Source organism: Leuresthes tenuis, unplaced genomic scaffold (assembly GCF_036924035.1).
Source record: "Leuresthes tenuis unplaced genomic scaffold, fLeuTen1.0.hap1 SCAF_19, whole genome shotgun sequence".
Classification (NCBI taxonomy): domain Eukaryota; kingdom Metazoa; phylum Chordata; class Actinopteri; order Atheriniformes; family Atherinopsidae; genus Leuresthes; species Leuresthes tenuis.
The window spans coordinates 7,501-34,047 of NW_027325373.1; the positions used below are offsets into that span (position 1 = coordinate 7,501).

The window sequence follows — 26,547 nt, forward strand, 5'->3', positions numbered from 1 at the left end:
AGAGATCTAGGCGAAGGACATACTCCAGTGAGGAGGACGCTTTCATCACTCCAGCTCCACCGACACCACCACCGCCCCCTCTCTCCGGGTCACCGGAACTTAATCTCCAGAGAATGGTGGCGGCCCAGATCCATGCCCCACCTGCAACGGATACCACGCCCAGGACCACAGCCGCCACGATGACGGATCCCATCGCTGGGGACTGGTCGCCCTTCCTGGATGGAAGTGAGGGGAGTGACAGCCCTCGTGGGGCCGCCCCTCCCGCCCAGCTACGGGAGGCACCGCCAGCTCCAGCAGCTCCAAGAGGTCAAAGAGAGAGGCGACCACCCATCGGCGAGCTTCAACCCCCTCCTGCCGAGGAGGATCCTGTCGGTTCTTCAGCAATGGAGCTGACTGACGACGAACCACAACCCTCTGAGACTGGGGAGGGAACAAAGACAACCATTAAGGCAGGCTCTGCAATCCGTTACAGCCTGATTCCCTCCAACCTGCACAGATTGAAGTCCAGCGTCCAGACCCGCCTGCAGGTCAAAAGGCCAGAGAACCCTCCATCTTCACCTCCTGCACCAGAACCACAGGTATGTGCACCCACGAGGCACCCCAACACACCCAGAAAACTGCAGGACTGGAACCTCCACATCAGAGAGAAATGGGTCATCATGGGGGACTCCAACGTGGCCAGGATGCCGTTCTTCGCAGCACGTGACGTCCAGATAGACAGCTTCCCGGGGGCCAAATGGTTCCACGCAGAGGCCTTGCTGGGTAAAGCCACCTGTGACACCACACCTGAGAAACTCATTCTGTCCTTTGGTTTGAACAATAGGTCGCAGCACGACAAGAAAATGCCTGTGCTCGAAATGAAAAGAGCATTAACGGTGGCTCAAGAACGATTTCCGGAGGCCGAGATCTACATCCCGGCCATCAACTTCTCCCAGGCTCTCCCTCAGAGGGAGCAGACCACTCTGCAACACATGAACGATGTGATTACAGGTTTGGAAGAACACATTCCCTTGTTAACTGCTAATTTTGAGACGGAAGGTGATAATGTCCACTGGTCCAAAAAAACAGCTATGGCTATGTTGCAGCATTGGAATGATTATGTAAACTGAACATCCCCACAAGCCCGTTGCAACGGGAAGGGGGTAAGGGTGTTATCAATCTGTCAAAAGGTTTTTTATTGTCCGAAGCACAGGCTACATTGTTAGAGAGGGGCTTAAACTTCATCCCCACTAAAGGGTATAATGGTAAGATATCCAGGTTTCAGATTGAATATGACATTCAACAGTACCACAGAAGGGTGAAATTGGCAATACACTATAAGGATAAAAGACAATCAGAACCCCAGCCTTTCACCTCAAAATCTGAGTGGGCGCCCCCTGTTGGCCAACTCCCACCTGAGGTACTAACCATGATCAATCAGGATTTGGACTATTTCCATAAGGATTTTAATATCAACAAGATCAAACCCAATCTTAGTACGGAGGAAACCAAAGCTCTCACAGAGCTTGGGACGAACAGAAGCATCATAATTAAACCAGCGGACAAGGGGAGTGCTGTGGTTATTTTGGACAGGGAACAATATTTGAGGGAGGGTTACAGACAACTTAACGACCAAAATTATTATTCTAAATTGAAGAAACCAATTTACCAAGAAACCATTCCCATAGTTCACAAAATAATCAACAACCTCCACCAGAAAAAGTTTATTAATATTAAACAAAAAAACTATTTACTGGGCTCCTCTGAACCGAGAGCGAGACTATTTTATATGTTGCCCAAAATCCACAAAGACCCTGCTGGATGGAGTGTGCCGTTCCAGGTCCCCCCAGGGCGCCCAATTGTTTCAGATTGTGACAGCGAAACTTACCGTACAGCAGAATATTTGGACTATTTTTTAAATCCCTTATCCATCAGACATCAAAGCTACATTAAGATGCAGAAGGTGAAACGAATACAGATTCCCGCCGAAGGTTTTCTATTTACCATGGACATTGATAGCCTGTATACGAACATAGACATCAAAGAAGGAATGCTTGCAATTAAGAACATTTTTCGGAAATTTCCAGATAAAAAAAGACCTGAGAAAGAACTGTTACAACTGTTAGAGGTGAACCTGACGAGGAATGATTTTGTGTTTAATGGAGATTTCTATCTACAGATCAAAGGTACGGCGATGGGGAAAAAATTCGCCCCTGCATACGCTAATATTTTTATGGCTGAGTGGGAAACCTCAGCCTTGGCCAAATGCCATAAAAAACCTCTATATTATTATCGTTTTCTGGATGACATTTGGGGCATATGGACACATTCTGAACAGGACTTTGAAGTGTTTTTAACAACTCTGAACAACCATAATTCTTCCATTAAACTTAAATCGTGTATTGATCAGAACTCCATCGATTTCCTGGACACAACCACCTTTAAGGGACCGGACTTTCAGAGCAGACGGACACTGGACATTAAAGTTTTCTTTAAACCGACAGATACACATGCCCTCTTGTTTAAAACTAGTTTCCACCCCAAACACACTTTTGCCGGGTTAATTAAATCACAACTACTTAGATTTCACAGGATTTGTAGTCAGCAATCTGACTTCAAGGCAGCCACAAAAACGCTATTCTCAGCATTGGCCACAAGGGGGTACTGTCGCTCCTTTTTAAGACAGTGTTTTAAATCATTTTTGCAGACTAAACCCATAAATGTGTCCCCTATCTTACCTTTTGTAACCACGTTTTCTCCATCCATTCTCAAAATGGTGAGAGTAATTAAGAACAATTTTCAGAGTCTGACTCAGAATACTCAGATGCTCACAGATCACACGGTTATTGCAGCTTTTAGAAGGAATAAGAATCTTCGGGACTATCTGGTAAAGGCAAAACTCACACCGCTCGTCAAACCTAGATCTAAAGGTCAGGGGCAATTTTTTCAGCACCTTAAGTGGTTGCGCAGCTCTTCCAATAATCATGTGTTTCTCTCACAATGTAAGGGCAATCCACGCTCGAAGAATTGTGTATATTTAATAACTTGTAAAAAATGTGGAATGCAATATGTTGGTGAAACTGGGAATACCCTATTGGTCAGATTTACCCAGCACAGGTATAACATCCTCCAGAAGAAGAGAACAAACACTCACTTGGTATCACATTTTTTAGCCCACAGTTGGGATTCAGTCACTGCTACGGTTATTGAGGCCAACCCCAGGTGGACCACTCCTCAAAGGAGGAGGGTGGAGAAGGTTTGGATAGCCAAATTAGACACCACTCATCCGAGAGGACTCAATGAAAAAAGCTTCAGATAAGCCCAATTTTCATCCAGTGGTTGAATAATCTCTACTAGGTTTGTTCTCTTCCTTACCTTTCAACTTTCTTCTTTTCTCCCCCTTATTTCTTTTTTCTTTCTCTTTTTTTTTTTTTTTTTTTTTTTCTCTCTTTCTGATCCCTCTAGCTCACTCCTTCTCCTTCTCTCACTCACTTTTTCTCCCCCTCTTTCCTTCTCCCATTCATTCTCTCTCTCTCTCCCCTACTCCACACACTCACACACTCCCCCTCTCTCTCTCTCTCTCCCCCCCGTCCTCCACACACTCTCTTCCCCCCCCCACCCTGTTCTCCACACTCTCTCTCGCTCTCCCCCCCCCCTACCCTGTTCTCCGCACTCTCTCTCTCTCCTCCCCCCACCCTGTTCTCCACCCTCTCTCTCTCTTTTCTCCCCCCGTCCTCCACACACACTCTCTCTCTTTCTCTCCTTACCCTCCCCCCCACCCTCCACACACACATTCTCTCTTTATTCCTCCCTCCCCATCCTGTTTTCCACACATTCCCCCTCTATCTCTCTCTCCTCCCCCCACCCTGTTCTCCACCCTGTTCTCCACCCTCTCTCTCTCTTTTCTCCCCCCGTCCTCCACACACACTCTCTCTTTCTCTCCTTACCCTCCCCCCCACCCTCCACACACACATTCTCTCTTTATTCCTCCCTCCCCATCCTGTTTTCCACACATTCCCCCTCTCTCTCTCTCTCCTCCCCCCACCCTGTTCTCCACCCTGTTCTCCACCCTCTCTCTCTCTTTTCTCCCCCCGTCCTCCACACACACTCTCTCTTTCTCTCCTTACCCTCCCCCCCACCCTCCACACACACATTCTCTCTTTATTCCTCCCTCCCCATCCTGTTTTCCACACATTCCCCCTCTCTCTCTCTCTCTCTCCCCCCTTACTCTCTCTCCCTCTCTCATTCTCTGAGGCCCTTACCAGGCATATTTCCCTAACCCTAACCACTCTCAGCCCTTTAATAGAGCCTCCCTCTTCATTGCACAAGCTCTCTTATGCCCTCACCCAGATCAATTTCCTAACCCTAACCATTCGGAACCCTATAGAAGAGTCCTCCTAAATTTAACGAGCCTTTTATGCCCTAACCCTAACCCAATTTCTAACCCTAACAATTTGGAACCCTATAAAAGAGTCCTCCTAAATGAAACGAGCCTTTTATGCCCTAACCCTAACCCAATTTCTAACCCTAACAATTTGGAACCCTATAAAAGAGTCCTCCTAAATGAAACGAGCCTTTTATGCCCTAACCCTAACCCAATTTCTAACCCTAACAATTTGGAACCCTATAAAAGAGTCCTCCTAAATGAAACGAGCCTTTTATGCCCTAACCCTAACCCAATCTCTAACCCTAATCATTTGGAACCCTATATAAGTCCAATTTTCACAATACGGGCCCCCTAGGCCCCCCCCCCCTTTTTTTGTGGGGAGGGAGGGGCCCAAAAACAGGAACAGTGATGGCCAGTGCATTCAACCCTGCCACCTATGGTGGCAGAGTTTCTATTTTACTTTCCCCTTACCCTAACCCTACCCTAACCCTAACCCCTAACCCTACCCTTACCCTAACCCTAACCCTAACCCTACCCTAACCCTCTAACCCTAATTGGCTCTAATCCTTAATGTTAACCCTAACCCTGTACTTATTCCTAAACCTAACCATCTAACCCTAATTGGCTCTAATGTTAACCCTAAGCCCTGTGTCTATCCCTAAATTTAACCATAAATTCCTAATTTTATTTAAAATTGAACAATTACAAATAAAAAATAATATAAATAAAATTCACATTAATAACTTATTATAACACAACATCCAAATAACAGTTCACATACATACATTTCATCGGCGGAATATGAGTGGCTCCGGCTGGACCACAGTCCGCTACGGGAGGGGCTCCTCCCGCACTTCATTTAGGGGGCGGGGACCGCGGTCCTATGGGAGGATGGACGGTGCCTATCCTGTCTCCGGCCGGAGACAGGCTCCTATTCCACACCCTAACCCCTGCCCTGCATTCAGCCCTAACCCTAAAGGACTCTGGACTAATGCCTAACCCTAAAACCCCTAACCCTAACCCTGGACGATTTGGAACCCTAATGGCTCTTTTGCTCTCTTTTTTTTCTCTCTCTCACATACACCGATTGGCTATGGGACACACCCCGGGACCTGATCAATCTCGGCGGGGCCTTCCTTGGGTGAGGGTGTCTAGTGATAATGGCCGAAACGCCCTGTGATCCCAAGGTCCACTACTGACGATGTGTACCCCCAAAATCACAGTTCTCATTTCACTCACCTCTGTTACAGGTCCACATAATGTCACGTTTATATTTTACACATTCACTCTATCTCCTCTCCTCCTTTTCACTTCCCTCCTGTCTTGGAGGGAGTGGAGGTGGCAGAGTGTACAGCCTGGTAAGGCGGGGGAGTGGGATACAGTCCGGTCCGACACCCTCTCCCTGACTCTGTCTCCTCCGGTTCCTGTTTCACATGTGGATTGATGTGCATGTATGACTGTGTACATGGGCATTAATGCATATGTTCTTTCACCTTATTGGAGATGTCAGGGTACTGGTCATTATAAAGCGACGAGGGCTGCGGATGACGTGCGACGGCCAGTGCCTTACCTTTGGCTCCCCATTTCAACTGGCTTGTCGTTGGATGAGTCAGGGGGGGTCATCGTGATAGAGTCTCTCACCTAACCCTAACCCTACCCTAACCCTAACCCTGTTATGTTCTAACCCTACTTTTAAATTGATCCAATTTAAACAGAACACAATATTAGGGTTAACCATTCACTTTATTTTCAGCAACAATTCACAACATCTGAATATTCAGCATGACTTAAGGACTTCTTGCATAATAACAAAAAGATATACTGGATGATCAATAATTACTGTTTTCCTTTATTAACATTTACAAAGTCTTCCAATACCACTAAAGCAGCCATCAATATCCTCATGACACATGTTTATGTTTATGCATTTTGGCAGACGCTTTTATCCAAAGAGACTTGTACTCCTATCTCAGGTAGTGTAAGGGGGTCTTGCCTAAGGACCCCCTGGAGTGTTGTAACTTTCATGCAAGGGAGGCCATCTTACCACTACCCAGTCGCTACATATTCTCACCATTGCTTCAAGTTAGAATTACAAATATTGTCATTCAGTAGAAATAACTAAAATACACCAAAAACTATAAAAATGCTATTAAATGCACATATGCCTGTCCAGCTTCAATAGTTTGCTTTCAAAGACATGTCAGGCCAAACCAGCCTCAACACACATATGATAGAATTGACCCTGTTGTCTTCTGAGCTCAGAGGGGGAGTCCATTTCTATAATTGAGCCTTCGTCCATCACAATGACCCTGAGGATATAAACAACAAGAAGTGAGTGACTCATACACAAGAGGATGAATCACAAATCCTGAGTACATCACCCACACCTGGAAAAATTAAAAAAACAAGTCAACAGAGTCAAAATTACTAGTGTGAATCAGACCTACCAAAACACTCAGAATTCACATATTAAACATATGACTGACACTTTACACATTTTACAAGCACAAAGTTACATTCAGTCATAGCATTATAAAATGGATATATATGGTTTGATGTGGGAGGATAATAAACAAGACATTTTTATTAAAAGTAATGAAATACTTTTACATCCCCGAAGTTGACTGTAATTGAGTAATTAAGTAATATAATTACTTCCTTACTAATAAATCATTTTGTAATGTCAGCCTAGAATCATTCTTGAAAAATTAAATATTTGAATTTCGTAGTAATGTATCTCATGTTTAATTTGAATCTGACATGCTCTGTTACAATGTTAGTGGGAGAATATTACGGAGGACCCCAGCTGAGACTGAAGGACAATGAACAGGTGAAAGAACTGAGGACATCTAGGGGTAAAGACAGGAAACAAGAATCCAACAGAATCTAACACTGAGAAATGAAAACTAAAAACAGAATACAAGGAAAGCTCAAAGAAAATAGAAAACAGGAACACAGAACAGAAACTTAACCAAGGAGCTAAGAAATAACTAAACCACAGCAGAAATAAGAAGTCAGAAAACTAAAACACAAACATGGAGTGTGGGAGGGAACAGGGCTTTGCCACTGCTCACTTCGCATATCATTTAGGGTCAGAATGGTTTCTATCAAGGTGAAATGTTTGAAATGTTGTGGCAATCTCAGACACAGTGGTGCCAGACAGAGATTGGGTTTTTGCCACATATGCACAGAATGGTATCAGGAAGCGTGAGAGGATTTCACACACTGTTGTTGTTTTGAAGTCTGTGTATGTAATATGTTTCTATGTTGTTCCTGTTAATAAAGTCCCCATAAGAGGCCACAAAGGTGAGTCCAACTACTCTTTTCTGCACAACAGGAGCATGACAGGCGCAAGACGCCACAGAATTTATTTACACCGTAAGGAATGACTGTACATTGTGGGTGGTTTTCAACAGTATCTTCCTGTATTTCATAAGATTTTTCAATAACCACTACATTTCCATTTATGATATGTGGGGTGGGGGAGTGGGGGTAGTCATCGGTTTATAGATAACAGTGGATAAAGTTAATATGGATGTGCTATTGGGTGAGAGAAGGTTTGGTCTGTAAATATTATACCGAGTGTAGAAGCATGCTGCACGTAGGGCACTTTTGTCATTTCAATCAGTAAAGTTGGTTTGTTTTAATACAATTCAGGACAGAGAAGCAGCAAATTTTTATCAACATGCATCCAGAGAGGGATGTTGACATGAAAATGTGGGTTAGGGTTAGGGCTAGCTACTCTCTAACTTGTGTAATATAAACTACTTGACCCAATATATATTTGGCTATTCACTTTTTCAATTTGTAAAATAAGCAGATTTAAATGCCCATTATAAATAAACAGTACTGTGTTGGTAGCTATTGTACAACACTGGAAAATACAATTTCCCTACCTCCTTATTTATATTTCTAAGTATAGAATAGAATATAATTCAACTTTATTGTCATTGCACATGTCACAAGTACAAAGCAACAAAATGCAGTTTGCATCCATTCAGAAGGGCTTTAGCAAAAATATAAATATATATTTTACAAATGTACAGTAAAATTTGTTGTGCATATGCTATAACTATAAGTAAAAGTATATACAGGGTTATATCTATATAGTCTATAACTCTATAAGTCTAAAGTTATCTTTATATGTGACATTGTCACATTTAATTATGAAATATCCAACCAGTATAATCCAACCAGTAGTCTAAACACTGTTTCAAGGAGGATAGCATAAAAAAATAGATACTTTTTAAAAAAAATTAAGCTATGGTGCTGCCAATACTAAAAAGCAGTGAGAGGTTACCTGGTGTAGTCCATGATGGTGTTGAGACGGTGAGCAATTGTCAGGACTGTGCAGTCGTCAAACTGAGTACGAATGGTGGACTGAATCAGCTGGTCTGTTCTCAGATCTACAGCTGCTGTGGCTTCATCCAGAACCAGAATCCTGGTCTTCCTCAGCAGAGCTCGAGCCAAACACAGCAACTGGCGCTGACCCAGACTAGAGACGATGACATTACAGAAACATTATGTCCCATCTCTGCCTTCTCTCTTAAAACAGCTCTTGGAAAATGTTATCTGCACTGTGTAAATTTTAATCTGATTTTGTTATCATTGTCTGTGTTGCATTGTTTTTAACCTATTTACGGTGACCTTGAGTGTACAGAAAGATGCCTATAAATAAAATGTATTATTATTATTATCATCTGTTGCTTTAGAAACAGTGTGCAGCTGCTGTTTGCAAAGCACACACATGTTCAGCATGTGAACAAGCTGAACTTATTCCAGTCTACATTGAGTGATGATGCGAAGAAGGAGCTGACTGAACTCAGAAATGAGATTAACAAAGTCCCCCTGACAACAGGGGGGACTTGAAAAACATAACACGAGTAGAGGAAGCCGATCTGGATGAGCAGAACCTCCACCTGGAAGAATTGCTCTGACAAACGAATCGGACACAGGAATCCCTGCAAACAACAGTAACACACTTCCAGACTCAGTCACAGCGAAACACTATCTGTATTTATGGAATCCCTGAATGTGAGGAAGAAACAAACAGAAAATACAGCTCTTGGCCTGTGGCCATCTTGGCTATAGAGGTTACACAATGTGAACTTAAGGCAGTGTCTGTATGTGTCACTAAAGCCAAGAACACATTGTTACTTCAAGATTGGACTAATGTAATTCTTTATTATTACAAGCTGCAGCCAGAGTTCTGATGAGAACCAACAGGAGATATTATATTTATCCAATTTCAGCTTCTCTTTATTGGCTCTCTGTTAAATTCAGACTAGAATTTAAGATTCTTCCAGGGTTTGCTTACAAGGCCAAAGACAGTAAATATTTTATATTAAAAATCTATAAAAGACTACAAAATCCCAGGAACCATTCTACTTCGCAGGTTAAGCTGAAATGGGAGAGGGAGTCTGCCCTAAGGATATATGAAGATGACAGGAGAGATATCTGGGAGGTTCAGGCTAGAACCACTAACTCCAGAGCCTAGTGAGAATTCTGCAGGAGGAACATAAGATTATTTGTGAAACTTAAACAGCAAGGTTTCCAGAGATAGGATAAATGCTGGAGACAGTATGGACAGTCAATTGCGTATCATTTTCAAATATTCTGGGCCTGCACCCTCCTTATACAACCATACTGGGAAGAATGTGCTGGAGAAATACGAACAATCTTTGGAACAGTCGTTGCACTGTACGTGGATAAAATCCTGGTTGGGCTTAGGGCTCAGTACAACTACCTTTATACAGTACAGCAAGCTAGAAGGTCATTACACAAATGGCTAAAGACAAACCTACCATCAAGAAATGACTGGTTCACAATTGTTGATGAAAGTCAGCGTATGGAAAAACTTAATCTCTTTAAGATTACAGACTGCGCAATATACAAAATACTGGAAAAGGTGGAGTTCATATTCTACGAGCTGTAACTCATTATTTGTGTGAATTAATATTAGATTGATGTTAACCCTTGTAACCTGTCTGTTCTTTTCTATTCTTTATGTATTTTTTCTGTCATTGATGCTAAAGAAAAACCTGACAACTTTAATAAAAAAGAATCCTCTAAAATTAGGAGAACTGCTGAGTCTTTGCCTGAGGAGCTCCTCCCCCAATACAGAGGTCTCTGCACTTTTTGGATAATCTATCATAATTGGTCCTTTCCCAGGTGTATAGATGTACCTGAGATTCTCTCCTCCCTCACTGCACTGATGATTCAGGTTTCGTGGCAGTGCTGACACAAAGCTGCTAAGGTGAGCCAGTTCCAAAGCTTTCCATAGATCTTCATCCGAGTAGTTTTCAAATGGGTCCAAATTCATCCTGAGAGAGCCAGAAAATAGCACTGGATCCTATAAAGGAGAAATAGGATACATACTGAGACACAAAGCTGCTGTCTGAGGCCCAAACAATCTGAACCCGTAGGAAGCTTTAGGACTTAATGTACAGTCTCGTCACAGGTGGAAATATTCTGTCACCTGACAGCAAACTCTTTTAAACTTTCAGAGCATAAAGACTCGTTGGTTTAGATCCATGTCATAAAACATTTACACATGCAGGACAGAACTTACATGTACTGTAATGTTTGATCAGCTCACCTGAGGAATGATGGTGATTCTGGATCTGAGGTCATGGAGACCAATCTGAGAAATATTGATCCCGTCAATTAAAATTCGTCCCTTGGCTGCCTCTAGAATCCTAAAAATTCCCAAAGCTAGAGACGACTTTCCGGCTCCCGTCCTTCCAACAATCCCCACCTGGACATTCATAAAATGTATCAGCAAATAATCACATGACATCATACATGCATCAGAAAATAAATGTATTTCTCTTCAGACCAAAAGAAAAGAGAAATTTTACTAACAATTTACAGTTAAAAAAGAATGTATTAGAAGAGTACCAGTGAGTCTGTTCTCAAACTTCCCGCTCACCACTAACATGGTATACCTGAGGGAAAGGGGAAGGGAAAGAGCAAAGATCTCCAAAAAAACCCCCACAAAATAAGATCTCCCTGCCTCTGACACAGTGTCCGAGGTGAATGGTTTAGAGCAGTGGTTCCCAACTGGTGGGTCGCGAGCCAGAAATGCTTTAATTTTGAAGGGATCAGAATGCATGCTATTCACACTCCTAAACAGTAGGTGGGGACGATACCCTGTAATGCTAATCGACTCCCGTCATTTCACAGATAGAAGAAAAGCTACTGTTTGTTTTCATATGAGACTGACCATGGCTACATACAATAGTCTCTTCTAAACCATCAACTTGTATTTTAGACCCAATCCCCAAACACACTGTTCAAGGAGGTTTTCGCCTTAATCAATACTTCCATATTGGATTTGATCAATCGGTCTTTTTTGACAGGATATGTTCCTCAGACTTTTATGGTTTCTGTAAATAAACCTTGACTTCAAAAACCTACTAAGTGTTAACTCATTATCAACCTATATCCAATCTCCCTTTTTTGTCTAAAGTTCTTGAAAAAATAGTTTTAGCTCAACTTTGTGATCATTTACATAGAAATAATCTGTTTGAAGAGTTTCAGTCAGGATTCAGAGTGCATCATAGCACAGAAACAGCACTGGTGAAAGTTACCAATGATCTCCTGTTAGCCTCTGATAGCGGACTTGTTTCTTGTCCTGTTGGATCTCAGAGCTGCATTTGATACGATCGATCACAGCATTCTGTTACAGAGACTTGAACATGTTATTGGGATTAAAGGAACTGCATTAGGCTGGTTTAAGTCATATTTATCTGATAGATTCCAGTTTGTTCTTGTAAATGAAGAATCTTCCTCACACAAGATTACACCAGAGTAAGTTATGGAGTTCCTCAGGGTTCTGTGCTTGGACCGATTCTTTTCACTTTATACATGCTTCCATTAGGTAACATTATCAGACAGCATGGCATAAATTTCCATTGTTATGCTGATGATACTCAGCTGAACTTATCTATGAAACCAGATGAAACCAACAGGTTGGTCAGACTACAAGCCTGTCTTAAAGACATAAAGACCTGGATGACTCAGAATGTTCTGCCTCTAAATTCAGACAAACTGAAATCGTTATCTTTGGACAAGAGCAATTCAGGGAGAAATTGTTTAGCTATTTAATCACTCTCGATGGTATTTTTTTGGCTTCTAGCACTACAGTGAAGAACCTTGGAGGGATTTTTGACCAGAATTTATCATTTAACGCATATACAAAACAATTTTCATGTCATTATTGCAGATTTGTGTCCATAAAACACATTTACTGATAAATTACTGTATGACAAGGAAGTTCTATGGAAAGGCTCAACACAAACATACAGAGCATTTAGTGGTAAATACTTCGCTCCAATATTGAATGAATACTTGTGCCGATATAGCACTAATCTCATCTTAAAACTGGATTTATTTGAAACCAACAAAGAGCAACAGTTACCATAAAAAGCAAATCCCAATAACTTTGTGCAAATGTATGAGGGAAACAGGTGATGCAACACAGCTGAGAAAGGAAAACATTTGGCAGATATGGTCGCAGTGGTGTTGCAGGAATAGTGATTCTTCTACTCTGCTCCCAGAAATGGCTCATCTGCCTAACAAAGCTTATTCTGAGTATGTAATAGTTATTTTAGCATTCATCTTTGTCTTGGATAGACACGATGAGCAGGACAGTGAGTTGAGACATGTTCATGTTGTCATGTTTGGAAGCTTGCAGAGGAGGAAGCAGACGCAGGCAGGCTCGAGAAATTTCAATTGATTTATTCAACAGATTCTGTATTTAAGAAAGAGGAAAAAAATCCAGCTGTGACCTGACAGGACCTGAGAGATGCATCTGGACCTTCAGCTGATCCATCTACTGTTGGCCCAAGCCTCATCAGAAATGGTCTCCATGGAAGGGTGGCTGTCAAGAAGCCGTTCTTAAGGAAGGGAAACAGGGAGAAAAGGCTGAGCTGTGCCAAATGACACAAGAAGTGGACTGAAAATCAGTGGCAACAGGTCTTATGGAGGGATGAATCCTCCCCAGAGCCCGGACCTCAACATTATTGAAGCAGTGTGGGATCATCTGACAGAGAACGGAACAAAAGGCAGCCCACATCCAAAGAAGAGCTTTGGGATGTCCTTCAAGAAGCCTGGAGAACTATTCCTGAAGACTCCTTAAAGAAATGACAGAAAGCTTGTCTCAGAGGGTTCAGGCTGTGTTGGAGAATAAAGGAGATCAGACCAGATATTCACTTTCAAGCTCAAACGAGCTGGAAACAAAGATATGAGAAGTGAATCTGGACTTTTGAACTGTACTGTAAACGTATGTAATTATTCACAATATGGAAGGCCTTTTTAAGATCTAAAAAAAAAAAAAGCTCCCTCTACCTTGATAATTATGTATATTTTCTGCCCGGTGTTGCTGACCTTTTCCCCATCCTGGATGTTTATGTCGATGTCCTTCAAAGCCCAGTCCAAACCCTTCCGGTACTGTAGGCAGTAGTCTTCAAACTGGATGGTTCCTGAGGTTGGCCAGCTTGCTGGCAGAAAAGAGCCTTCAATGGTCCATGGTGCCTGGGGGACATGTGTCAGGACAGAAGAGTTGAATGAGCAACGACTACAAGTTTATGGTCAAGTTAACAACATTAAACAGAAACAGCACAAAGTAATAGCACATTATCTGGTGGCAAGCTTGTGGTCTGAGAGCCAGTTTTTACAAAAACCAGTACAATGATAAAATCCATCCTGTTGTCGGCACAGTTCCGGTGTACATCTTTGCAGATGATGTAATTGTGCCTCTTCAGGAGGTTAGGACCTTTCCTAACTTGATGTCGATATTAAAAGACTACGGTAAATACTCAGGATACAAATTAAACATAACAAAAACACAAATTCTCACACTGAACCCCAGGCAGAGAAATTAGAAAAAAATATAACATCAAATGGAATTCCAAGGTAATTAAATATCTGGGCGTGATATTGGCAAAAGATCTTACTACAACATTAAAAATAAATCATAATAACATAATTATAATATTAGGACGGATATTGATAGAATATTTAGACACACAAATTGGGGTTAGGGCGTCTCCCTTGTCTTGCGCCAGTGTGGTGCCTCCTGTCATGAGCCTCACTCTAGCCTCCTTTGATCCACAGAAATCCACAGCCACAGAATCCTTGAGTCTGCAGTGTAGAGATCCTCCTGCAGAGCATATCCTTTGTTTGATCATTTATTCTTTAGCCCTAGTTTAACAACGGTAAGTTCTATAGCCCGTTTCTGTTCCTCCGTTTTTTTGGAGTGATTTTGCGTTTTATATTTCAGTGAACCTGTTGTGCCTCCGTTAAAGGAGTCCTTTAAGAATGTTATTTTAAAAAGGAAATCAAGCAAAGAAATAATGATTAAAATTTGGTCAGTATATTTATCGATGCCTATAAGGCTGCAGACAGTAAACACTTATTACCTCAGATTTATAAAAAACTACAAGACTCCAAGAACCGTTCTTCTCTCCAGGTTAAGCAGAAATGGGAAAGGGACTCCGGGCCTGGAGATAACTGAGGATGATTGGAGAATCATTCGGGCAGGTCAGGCTAAAAACACCAACTCCAAAACCTGGTGAGAATTCTGCTGGAAGAACTTAATAAGATTTTTTGTCACTCTTAAAGTGAAATCTAAACAGTGGGGTTGCCAGGGACAGGATAAATGCTGGAGACAATGTGGACAGACAATGGCTGACCACTTCCACATATTCTGGGCCTGCCCCCTTATTCAGCCATATTGGCAGGATCTTGCAGGAGAAATTCAGTCAATCTTTGGTTTAAAAGTCCATCCATCCATCATCTGCCGCTTATCCGGGGGTCGGGTCGCGGGGGCAGCAGCTTGAGCAGAGAAACCCAGACGTCTCTGTCCCCGGCCTCTTCCTCCAGCTCTTCCGGGGGGACCCCGAGCCGCTTCACACTCAGCTGTGAATCGCTCCAGTGAGAGCCCCGGGCAACATAGCTCCCAGACTCATTGGGGCACGCAAACTCCCCCACCACGATAAGGTGACAGCTCAGGGGGGAGTGTTTAAAAGTAAATTTTTCTTTTATTACACAGTACTTGGGTAAAACCCAGTTGGACTTTCGGCCCAGGACAACTATCTTTATAAAGTGCTCTTTGTCACGGTGCGTGGTGCAAGAAGGGACCCAGATGCAGTTCTTCTCAAAAATCAAAAGGTTTATTTACAAAACGGGGAGCAGGAACAAAAGGCGCGGCAGAGCCGGATTATCAAAAATACTTAACATGAAAAAACACTAAACAAAACAAGGCTATGAAAAAACACTATGACTAAGGCTATCTTAAACAGGCTATGAGGCAGGCAATCAAACTTATCTTTTGTCGTGGAAGCATGAAGGGATAGTGAGGTAAGGATTCTCCCGTGACTGAAAGGAAACCAGAAGACTAAATACTGTGGAGGGAGTGATCAGTGAATGAGGTGCAGCTGTGAATAATTAACCAGGTGACTTGAGTGAACTGAGGTGGCAGGGGAAAAACAGGACTAGAACATAACTGAAACCATGATTAAACAAACTGTGACATAACATAAACTTCTATAGCCAACTGTGACACTCTTGGCTGCAAGCAAGAAGGCTATTACAAGGAAATGGCTGCAGCCGAACTTACAGACTATGGGTTGAATGTTATATAAAGTACTGGGAAAGGTGGACTTCATATTCTTTAAAATGTAACTCATTGTCTGTTTGAATAATCACTCCATTTTACACCAATGTTTGGCCTATGTCAGCCTGCCTGCTCATTAACAGTTTGTCTGTTTTTGTTTTTTTGCTTTTTTCCTCTTGTTTTTTTGGTTCAGTGTTTGGTTTTAATGTTGGAAAAATAACTGAAAACCTAATAAAAAGAAAGTTTAAAAAACAAAAACAAAACAAAAAAAAATGTTTCTGGCCCTAGGACGCAAAGCTTCACTGGTGTGGCAACAGTAACTAAGGGGGGCGGGGCTTAGCGAAGGGTCACATCAAAATTGGATGAAACCGGAAACGCTCAATCAGGGTATCATTCGTTTTTACCATCTTCAATTGCCAATCAAAAATCAAATAATGAAAAATTTACTGGTTATTTTGTTTTTTTGTTATAACACCAAAAACTAAAAAATGCCTGTTTTTTCATATTTTACATTTAGGCTTAGATCAAAAATATGAAATGGAAAAACGGCCACCAGGACAGAATTTGAATTTAATATTTAACTGGTCGGGTTTACGTGACCCAGAGGTTTGGTAAGGCTGCTCAGCCTGGGAGGCTGCACAAGCACCCAACAACAACCAATCAGATCGCGAGCTACAGCGCAATCAATCAGCTCACCGGCAATTGAAAATGGAAAGAACGAAAGATACCCCGATTATACCCTGATTACGCTCGTTATCCGTTTTCTCCATTATTCATGTGAGCATAAAAGTGAAAACTGAAAAACAAGTCGTTATACATTTTTTTCATGTTATTTTTGGAAACGAATACTGAGAAAAAGACATTTTTTTCATTTTCTTATTTTTGGTTTTATTTGGAAAAACAAATGCACGAATGATACACGGATTCAGGGAGGTTCTATATTTTTGTTTAGATTACATCGATTTGGGTCTCAACTAATTAAGATAATAAAACGGGAACTTTTTTGCCGTCATAAAAAGAAGCATACGAGCTACATTAAACTTGTAATACCTTCACTTACATTCTGTCATGTCACAGTTTGTTTAATCATGTTTTCAGGTTATGTTCAAGTCATGTTTCTACCCTGTCGCGTTCGGTTCACTCACGTCACCTGGTTAATTGTTCACAGCTGCACCTCATTCACTGATCACTCCCTCCACAGTATTTAGTCTTCTGGTTTCCTTTCAGTCACGGCAGAATCCTCACTATCCCTTCATGCCTTCACGAAAAGATAAGTTTGGTTACCTGCCTCATAGCCTGTTTAATATAGCCATAGTCATAGTGTTTTTTCATAGCCTTGTTTTGTTTAGTGTTTTTTCATGTTTAAGTATTTTTGATGATCCGGCTCTGCCGCGCCTTTGGTTCGTGCTCCCTGTAGTAGAATAAACCTTTTGATTTTTGGAAAGAACTGCATCTGGGTCCTACCTCCCCACCAGTTCATGACACATTCTGATACATTGCCCAAGGAAATAGTTTTTCCTTAAACTGAAAATACTAAATAAAGAGTATAAAAAAGTTCACCTCTTTGGGCATGTTGTCATACTCTTTGACTCTTTCTACTGACACTATGTTGTTCTCCACATCAGTCCAGGATCGAACAATCCAGCTCAGGATTCCTGTAACCTACAAAAACACAAATGCAACAGTAATGTCATGCGAGAGAGATTCAGTTGCAGCAATGGATTCATTACCAGAGCTAAAACGATCACCCTTGCCTAACCTGAAGAGAGTGTGACACTGCCAATCCAACAATTCCCGGGCTGAGTTCGTTCCGTCTGTGTACGGAAAAGATGGCTGCAGCCAAAACCAACAGATTCCCCAAAAATTCCAGATTCACTGCCAACCATCTGGCAGCATAATTTAAAAAAAGGGAAGAGAAAGTGTTTAATAATATGTAATAATATTCATGTAATAATAATAATAATATTCAAATGCACTCACAACCGAGTGTCAATATGTGGAGCTTTTCAGAGGAAACTACCTGAAAACAAAACTCTTTACAATTGCAAAAACCACATTCATACAAAAACTACAGTATAACATGCTACAAACATGTCAAGAAAATAAATCTTAACAGCTTCAGTGAAAGTTGAAGTCAATGGGAACTAACCTGGTGGCAACAAAGCGAGGGAAATAAGCTTCCTGATTGCTGTCAATACGATGGTTGACATGTGAGATGAAACGCTGCTGCTCGCCGAAGGCTCGGATCACGCCCGCGCCCTGAATCGTCTCATTGAAGTGACTGTAAATTGGGGAGCGGCTTACCGCCTCCAGACGGCGCAGCTGACATGATGAAGCCACGTAGAAACTCTTAAGAGAAGAAAAATAAAAGATAAATTTATAGACTTCAACAGAATCGCTGAAACAACAACACTAAAAAACACCTTTACCTGTATGAAGACATAGACACATGTGAGAGGAAGGAGCACCAATCCTGTGTAGGGTGTGGCCAACAAAACAATGATGCAGACCTCCAACAGCTTGAACAGGTAGCCCAGCATCATCTTCAGCCCCTCAGGAATCATGCAGTCAATAGCATCAATCTCTTTGGAAAAGCGGTTTAGGAGGTTTCCACTGGGTGTCGTTTCAAAGAAGGACATGGGTGAGTGCAGGATGCTGTGCAGAAGATCTGCATGAAGGTGACATGAAGCCACAATCCCAGCCAGAGCGATGGCAAGGGTTGTACCAAACATCGCCATCCCTGGAACATGGAAGCCAGAGTTCAATCAGTCATTAATGTCCTGAAGCAAACTCTGTATCAAAATCTGGGCTTCACTGTCATGTCAGCTGTTTGTATTTTCCCCCCTTTATGTTTAAACTTATTGTATCTGTATGAAAAAAGTCAACTTAATGTTGGCCAAGACAGATAACTGCTGCTTAGCTGCTGTTTCAAGGTAAGAAAACACAACTGTAAACCATTTTACATTCAGTTACTATTTTAATTAATTGTAAATGTGCTGTCCCGTTTGAAGGGACTTTTGATTAGTTTTAACAGCTAACATGAAGGCCTTTTGAAATGTGCTCTAAGAATTCTACTTTCTCTCCTGATCTAATGAAACAGGCTCTTCACAGGCTCCTAATTTCAAATTAAACATGTAGTTTACTGATATCGGCTTATCCAAATTGAGCAGTTTAATCTGACATGTCACATATTAGATCTCAACTCTTATTCAAGAACTGAACAGTTAAATTACTTCAAATTACAAAATAAGGCCCCAAGTGTGGAGGAACAGAGGTAAGCGGGTGAGAAAAAGCCATTTTCAAATGTGCTCCAGAGTCCTGAAATGCTTCTTGAATGGTCCAGAGATGTCCCCGCAATGTTGTCTCTTGTGAAACTAGCTGCCCGTTTGGATTCAGGAAGTAAACACCCTCTCTACCTTTAAGACTAGGCTTAAGTTTATAGTTAAGGATGACTCAGGTGACCCTGAGTCATAGCATAGTTATGCTGCTATAGGCCTAGACTGCTGGGGGGCCTCATATATGTCACACCTTTCCTCACTTTGCTCCCCCTTTTTTAATTTCTCATATGACATTATGTACATTTGGCATTATTGTTGTCATTAACTTGTGCTTCTCAACAGGTATCCTTTGAATGGTGTTATGGTGTTTGTTGTCTCCTCTCAACCCCCAGCTGGTCGAGGCAGATGGCCACCCTGAGTCTGGTTCTGATGGAGGTTTCTTCCAGTTAAAAGGGAGTTTTTTCTCCCCTCAGTTGCCTCATCTCTTCCGGCTCTCAATGAAGGCGGTCGCATTTCTCTTCTCTCCCCTATCTTCCCTCTCCCTTATCTTCCCTGCTTTTCTTCACGTCTTGTCCTGTCTCGTCTCAAACTTTGGTGCATCTCTCCGCATTGCTCTCAAAATTAAAATCATGGAATTGGTCAACTGCAATTGGAAAAAATGTTCTCGACAAGAAGCTTGGGTTCGGGGGAACCCGTCTGCCCTGATGTTCGCCGCTGGTTACATGAGGGACTCCTGGGAGCAGTGGTGGGTCGTGCAATTCTCTCTGTTGAGGACATCAAGGATCTTTACATATTCAGAACCATGATAACGGGCTATCTGCTGATTGGATAATTGCCCTGGTGTATCGGAAAATGCGGAAGTTGGAGACAGCGGTCCGAGGCCCCATGCTGCCCGACATGATTGTAGCAGTGGGCAGAGCTGTTGGCGCTCAGACTGTGGTCATTAACCGCAATAAAGCAAACATCTTGGAGAAGCTGGTGACTTTGCAAAGGCGTATGGATCGTTTATGTGACCAGAATGGACAAAGTCGTGAAATACGACTACTCGCCCTAAACCAACAATCATAATCCATAATGCATATCGGGTCTAGTGTGGCACCGGCCTTGGCCAAGGCTGCTGCTGAAACAACTCTCCCTGAGATCGCTAAAGTGGTTTCTGCAAAATGATAAGCTACGTAAGGTCAGGGGGCCTCTAATATCACAAACAGTGAGCTAGGAATAATCAGCAAGGCCTGTCTGTAGGTCTCAGAGGTTGGGCGGACACAGAGCAGGTAATAAGTCTTAGACGTAGCATCATATTTCAACTAAAGCTTTTATCTAAGGAGATCTTTGCAGAATTCTCTGCCAATTCTTGAAAGATACGTTTGTTGATATGAAAGACTTACAAATGGCTGAAATATGAGACCCTTCTTTGAACTTAAAAAACATCTGTCAATAACTCTGTGGAAAAGACCCATCAGGGCAGCTCACAGATATCCCTGTGGACTGAGTACTGGTTCGGCTGTAACAAACCCTGAGTGAATCCAAGCGCTGCGAAAACACTCAGTTTCAGCTCATGGTCGCTCTGGGTGCCGTTTACAGAAATGTCGTCAGCCCACAGGCTCAGCCAATAGCTGTAGGTCAAAGAGGCAGCTTGCTGGAAGGCACAGAGAAAGATGATGGTCATGATGAAGGTCAGGCCGACAGTCCTGAAGTACTCCCTGTATGTCTGCAGCTTCACCTGATAACAGAGCAGCTTCATTACGCCCACATACAGCTGGTGTATTCATCTGACAGTACAATAAACAAACATAATGAATTTCAGGAGCTCTGATTAACCATCATCCTCCAAAGCTTAAATTCATCTAGATGTTGCTTCCTGACTAAAACTACATTTTTAATCATATTAAACTTATAAAACTTTGTCATTATCAGTCTCATTAATGTAAATAGCTATAATAATTAAAGGGAATGACCTACTCTGCCAGTGAGAGCCTTGTCAGCTTCTGTGAGTTTCCCAACATCCTCAGCGTCCAAGTCCTGATCGACAACCTCCATTAGTTTCACATTCACGCTGCTCATATCACAGCTGGAACACACACACAAACAAACAGTCCACATGTCTTAAATAAAATTACTATCTTTAACTTTATACTTCAACACTGATCAACAGCTACTGGAAATTATTTGCGTTTTGTACAAGCTCCACTGATACTGAAAGCAGATGTTACGCACATGTAAATATTAATTATTTCCCTCAATCACTTCTTTACTATATTTCTCCTACTCATTTTAACTGGCTTCTCCTTTTCTAATTCTGAGACCGGATTATAATGTTTTGGGTATTCTGTTAAAAAAAATGTGAAGCTTTCTTGATAATGTTTATACCTGATCAGCTGCTCCTGAGAGAGATCAATAGAAAAATCAGTCACACTGAGGCGAGACACGGACTTTCTGCTGCCTGCAAAGACACAAAAAGTTTATGAACAAAATCTTTACTCCCACACAGCTGATTTAATTTTTTAATTAAACTAAAGTATGGCTGCATGGCTTCATGTCAGCTCCTGTGTACTGATTGCAGGGTACACTTACATGCAAAGCATATCAACCTGGTTAAAACTTTGTATCAACGGTCATGTAAACAGTGTTTTATTGTTACCTGGATAGGGCCGTAGGAAAACTATAAGGAGTGGGCTGATCATCCTCTGATTGATTAGATTGGTGAGATTATGCCTCACTCAGAATATTTTGTCTAATCAGCGTTTTCAGGACTCACAGCTGGTACAGTTTTCATGGTTTGGCTGAACTGTTGCCAAGTCTGCTTATTACAACCCATTTTAAGCTTTGTGTTTTAAAAACTCAAATTGTTTTGGGTTTGTTTTTTTCACTTCAATGACGAACCTTTTGATGTCAACATAGTGCCCTTACCATTAACCAACAGGCTTCAAGAACCGCTGCTGAGACTATGGCGCCAATACCACAGAATGAGCTTCATAAAAAGTCATATAGGTGCACAAATATGCACAAAGAAATGTAACCACACAGTTTCAGCTTCTCTACTTCAATTTAAACTCCATTTTGTTGGATACAACCTGGTTGCAAAATGCATAAACCTGAAGCTACTAAGACGCCATATGACTGTGAGCGAGGCTGGTGCACATAAAGGAAGTATAGCACCCAGTGACTTGAATGATTTAAATGAAACAAAGACTTTTGACAGGTTAGGGTTTGGATGGTGCAAATATTGGAAATGCATAAATTGAGCATGGATCATTAATATGTAATCAGTCGAAAGAATGGAATATCCAGTCTGTAACTCAGGTACACTGAATTAATTAATGTCAGTATATCTTCTGAAAAAGTTTATTATCACTTCTTTTTATTCTCCTAAATTCAGCTCAGACTTTTTATTATTTTTGTTTTCTGAATTTAATTTCTTACTCTTTTCTTTGAGGACAGAGCTGTCTATGTGTTGGTTTCCACGGAAGGTGTGGATTAATTTAGCCAAGAGGCCCTTCCTGTCCATCAGCTCTGTGTAGGAGCCCATCTCAGAGATATGACCATCTTCCATTACCAGGATCAGGTCTGCTTTAGACAGGAAGCTAAGGCCGTGAGTCACCAGCACCCGGGTCTACAGAAACACAACACAGTTCTTAAAAGACAAAAAACCTTTGAATACCACATCACATCCAAAAATATGACGACCCAGGGTTGAGATCAGGATACAGGTTTGTAGTCTTAAACACTTCTCTACCATCTTCTGATTACCTTTGAGTTTACATTACTTGACTATACAGCTTCTGAGAAGAAATTTACATATAGAAGGTGTCTATCAGAGAATGCTGTAACCAGATTTAAAGAGTTAATTCCATTATCCTTTACTTCAGTGCCATGTGCAAATATTACAGAGGACAGCTACCTAAACTTTGCTCCAGTAAAACTTGACTCTTATTGACAGCACTACAGTTTCAATTCTACAACACTGGCAAGGCAAGTTTATTTGTAGAGCACAATTCACACACAAGGCAATTCAAAGTGGTTTACAGCTACATAAAACCACAAGAAGGCAAATAAAATCATTAAAACAAAAATAATCATTAATTAATTAAATTAAAAGTGAAGAGTGCAGATAAGATACTTTCAGTTGTCATGTGCACAGCTAAATAAACTGTTTTCAGCCTGGATTTGAACATTGTCAGAGCTGAGGCTGTCTCACATCTTCTGGAAGACTAGATTTTAGGAGCATAAAACTGAAACGCAGCCTCACCTTATTTAGTCTTAACTCTGAGCACCAGCAGGAGACCCCTCCCTGAGTTTCTCAGAGTCCGAGTTTGTTCATATGGCTCTAACGTGTCAGAGATGTACTTTGACGCTAGACCATGAAGACACTTGTACACAAGTCTACACACTAGACTCAATCAGGACTGCATTAGCTGCGTTTTTGTCGAGCCTTATCTGTTAAAAACTGAAAATCAAGATTGTGAGAGGAAATAAAACTATTAATTAAGATTTGTTTACTGATCTGACATCGAGTACTGGATGCTGTGTTCTTGCAAGGGATATGGATAAGATTTATCTGTCTGTCCTTCTCTTCACTCCATCCCTGGACCTCTGGTTGAGATGGTGCTTATAACACAGAGGCCCTTAGTGTCCTAGATAACAGCACTGACGCTGATGGAAATAACAGCTGTGGGCATCGGTGGTGGGGGCGAGTTGGAGGGGCTTTGGTCCATGGAGTAGGCTGTCGATGATTGGGAGAGGTCCAGTAATGAACGCTGGCATCGCCACTTTATCAAGACTGTCAAATAGTTTCTCAAATAGACACTCAAAAAATATTTTTTTAAGATTTCAGACTAATTCACTCTGATGTCCACTGCACCCAATCAGCTGTTTCACTCCTTGGTGTTTTGCCAGTACCTCAGGTAGTAGTTTTGTGAGACAGTGGCACTTGGATAGCTGCAAGTAACCATTCTGTTTATGTTTATGTTAGATATGGCTCTGTCTCCAAGCACAAGAGTATCTTTGACCTTGATACTCGGCACAGTTATTCTGTCCATCTGCTGCTTTGTACTGTCTCTCTGTTTGTTAAACTCGGTCAAATTTGGCTCTGACAGTGGTAAAAAAATGTGTTTGTTAACTTTATTCCGGGTGATGTTACATATCCTCCGTTGATACCAACAGTTGGACGTTTCTCCGGCTTAGCACCAAGTCCATTACAGAGTCTTGGAAAAGACACGGTATTATTTAGCTTTAAGTTGTAAGTAGCAGTTTTTTCACCCTTTCCTGTGGAAGTAAACGTGGACTTCTCCCCACTGGATTCCATTGGGAGTGTTTCATGAAGTCCCATTTCAGTTTCTAAGGCAAAAATCCTTGTAGCGCACAAATTTCTTGTTGATATTTACGACAGCTTTCACGGGGCATGTTGAAAGGATTGAAGTCGCTGGCTCGTCAGATAAGTTGTAAAAAGAATAAAAATCATTTTAAAAAGTCTTGGTTCACTCAAAAGAAAAAAAATTATTTCCAAGACTTGTGGAAAGAAGTAAAATTATTTAAAAGCGAATAAAGCAATAAGCAGCAGGAGGAAGCAGGACCTCTGGACAATGTTGTCTCTCTAAAAAGGAAGGTAATCAGTCAGAAAAGGTTGGCTCCTTGGTATAATTCAGAAGCTCCATGCTTTAAAGCAGACTTCTAAATTAGAGGAATGCCATTTTCTTAATAACTTTCTTGCAGGGTCTCAATTAGTCTGGAAAGAGTCTAATAACATAAGAAAGTCCTTTGTAAGCAAGAACTGCTTATTATTCATCACTGATAGAAGAGAATAAGAACAATCCCAGGTTTATTTTCAGCACTGTAGCCAGGCTGACGAAGAGTCCGTGTTGAGCCATGTATTCCTTTAATTGTCAGAAACAATTTTATTGGCAAAGAAGTTCATGAAATCATCACTACTATCAGAGAAGGTGCAGTCCCTGAGCAGTGTTCATATTGATTACTAAGGATGTAGGGCTACAGGTACCCGGAGGAGCTCACCTTGCCTTTCAGGAGTCCGGTGGGTCCAATGACTCGATCAAAGATATGTTGTCCTACTTGAGCGTCAACAGCCGATAACGGATCGTCTAGCAAGTAAACATCTGACCTCCGGTAAACTGCCCGAGCAAGACTCACCCTCTGCCTCTGTCCTCCAGAGAGGTTTAAACCCTGCAATCAGAAAATGCATTACCAATAAGCTAAGGCCCAAAACTCTGAGTCCTACTGGAAACAAATACTCAAAACTTTGAGAGGAATCGATTGATTGACCAAGCAACAGTCAGAACATAGAGTTTAATCATTCCATCGTTCCGCAGATGGACCTATGAAATGGAGGCAGTTCTTGTACCTTCTCCCCGATCTCGGAGCTGTCTCTGGATGGAAGAAGGTCCAGATCTGGGAGGAGAGCGCAGGCCTCCAGAACACGGTGGTACCAGCTCTCCTTCCTCTCGCCACCAAACAAAATGTTTTCCTTCAGAGAAGCGTTCTGGATCCAGGCCAGTTGTGGGACATAGGCCACGGAACCCTGCAGCCAAAAAAAAGTCTGTCAGCATAAAATATACATGTATGAAAACGTATATATCAACATGGACAGAAACTCCACTTAGTGATAAGGTACAGAGTAAATGTTTGTATTGTCATTTAATCAGGTTTCTGAGAACAGACAGTTTAAAGTTTACAGATATTGTTGTAGATTATCAGAACGTTTTGAAACCTATAAATGTCTAATGGCACATTGAAAAAATATCCTTTTAGATGATATTTAACAGATGTGTTAAGCTCTTCATTCTAACTGCTGCATGGACTTTGATCATTAAACACCACCTGTTGTCTGTCATTAAGGTCACATGGATCTGGGAGGTCTACGGTGGTCATAGCTTACAACACGCAAATATTTAATATTATTTTAGGATCCATTTTGAGACAGTGAGAGCCATCTTTGTTTTAGTCTAATTCTCATCCAGCAGCTGATTGTTTCTTGTTGACTAATTATCCTGTAAAAGAGTCAATAATGCCGGTCTTACCTGTTGTTTGTGTTCTCCTTCCTACTTTTAGCATTTGTGTAAGAATCTGATGATGATGTAATGACTTTCAGACAGACTGTGACTGAGTCTAATTCATTCGTGTCGAGTTAATCATATCTGACTGAAACTGAAATAACATTAACAGAATTCATAGAGCAGGGTGCAACAGTGTAACTTAATAAGCTAAAGTTTGATCTCCACTCATGTCATTATTGATGAATAATTTAAATGTTCCATTTTCCAACTCCAGGTCAA

At 41.5% G+C, this 26,547-nt stretch overlaps 1 protein-coding gene across 1 annotated transcript in view; it reads right to left on the reverse strand.

Annotated features, from left to right (window-relative positions):
* Window positions 1–6,566: 6,566 nt before the first annotated feature.
* LOC140276737 (multidrug resistance-associated protein 1-like) overlaps window positions 6,567–26,547 on the reverse strand; it is a 33,996-nt gene continuing 14,015 nt past the window's right edge. The window contains exons 16-30 of the mRNA XM_072371539.1: window positions 25,617–25,793; window positions 25,271–25,438; window positions 22,685–22,874; window positions 21,632–21,704; window positions 21,224–21,332; window positions 20,777–20,984; window positions 18,416–18,726; window positions 18,136–18,335; window positions 17,746–17,872; window positions 17,547–17,648; window positions 13,757–13,903; window positions 10,965–11,123; window positions 10,552–10,718; window positions 8,667–8,861; window positions 6,567–6,675 (exon numbers count right to left, since the gene is read on the reverse strand). Coding sequence (XP_072227640.1) covers window positions 6,567–6,675; window positions 8,667–8,861; window positions 10,552–10,718; window positions 10,965–11,123; window positions 13,757–13,903; window positions 17,547–17,648; window positions 17,746–17,872; window positions 18,136–18,335; window positions 18,416–18,726; window positions 20,777–20,984; window positions 21,224–21,332; window positions 21,632–21,704; window positions 22,685–22,874; window positions 25,271–25,438; window positions 25,617–25,793 — 2,442 coding nt within the window. The remainder of the gene's footprint in view (window positions 6,676–8,666; window positions 8,862–10,551; window positions 10,719–10,964; window positions 11,124–13,756; window positions 13,904–17,546; window positions 17,649–17,745; window positions 17,873–18,135; window positions 18,336–18,415; window positions 18,727–20,776; window positions 20,985–21,223; window positions 21,333–21,631; window positions 21,705–22,684; window positions 22,875–25,270; window positions 25,439–25,616; window positions 25,794–26,547) is intronic.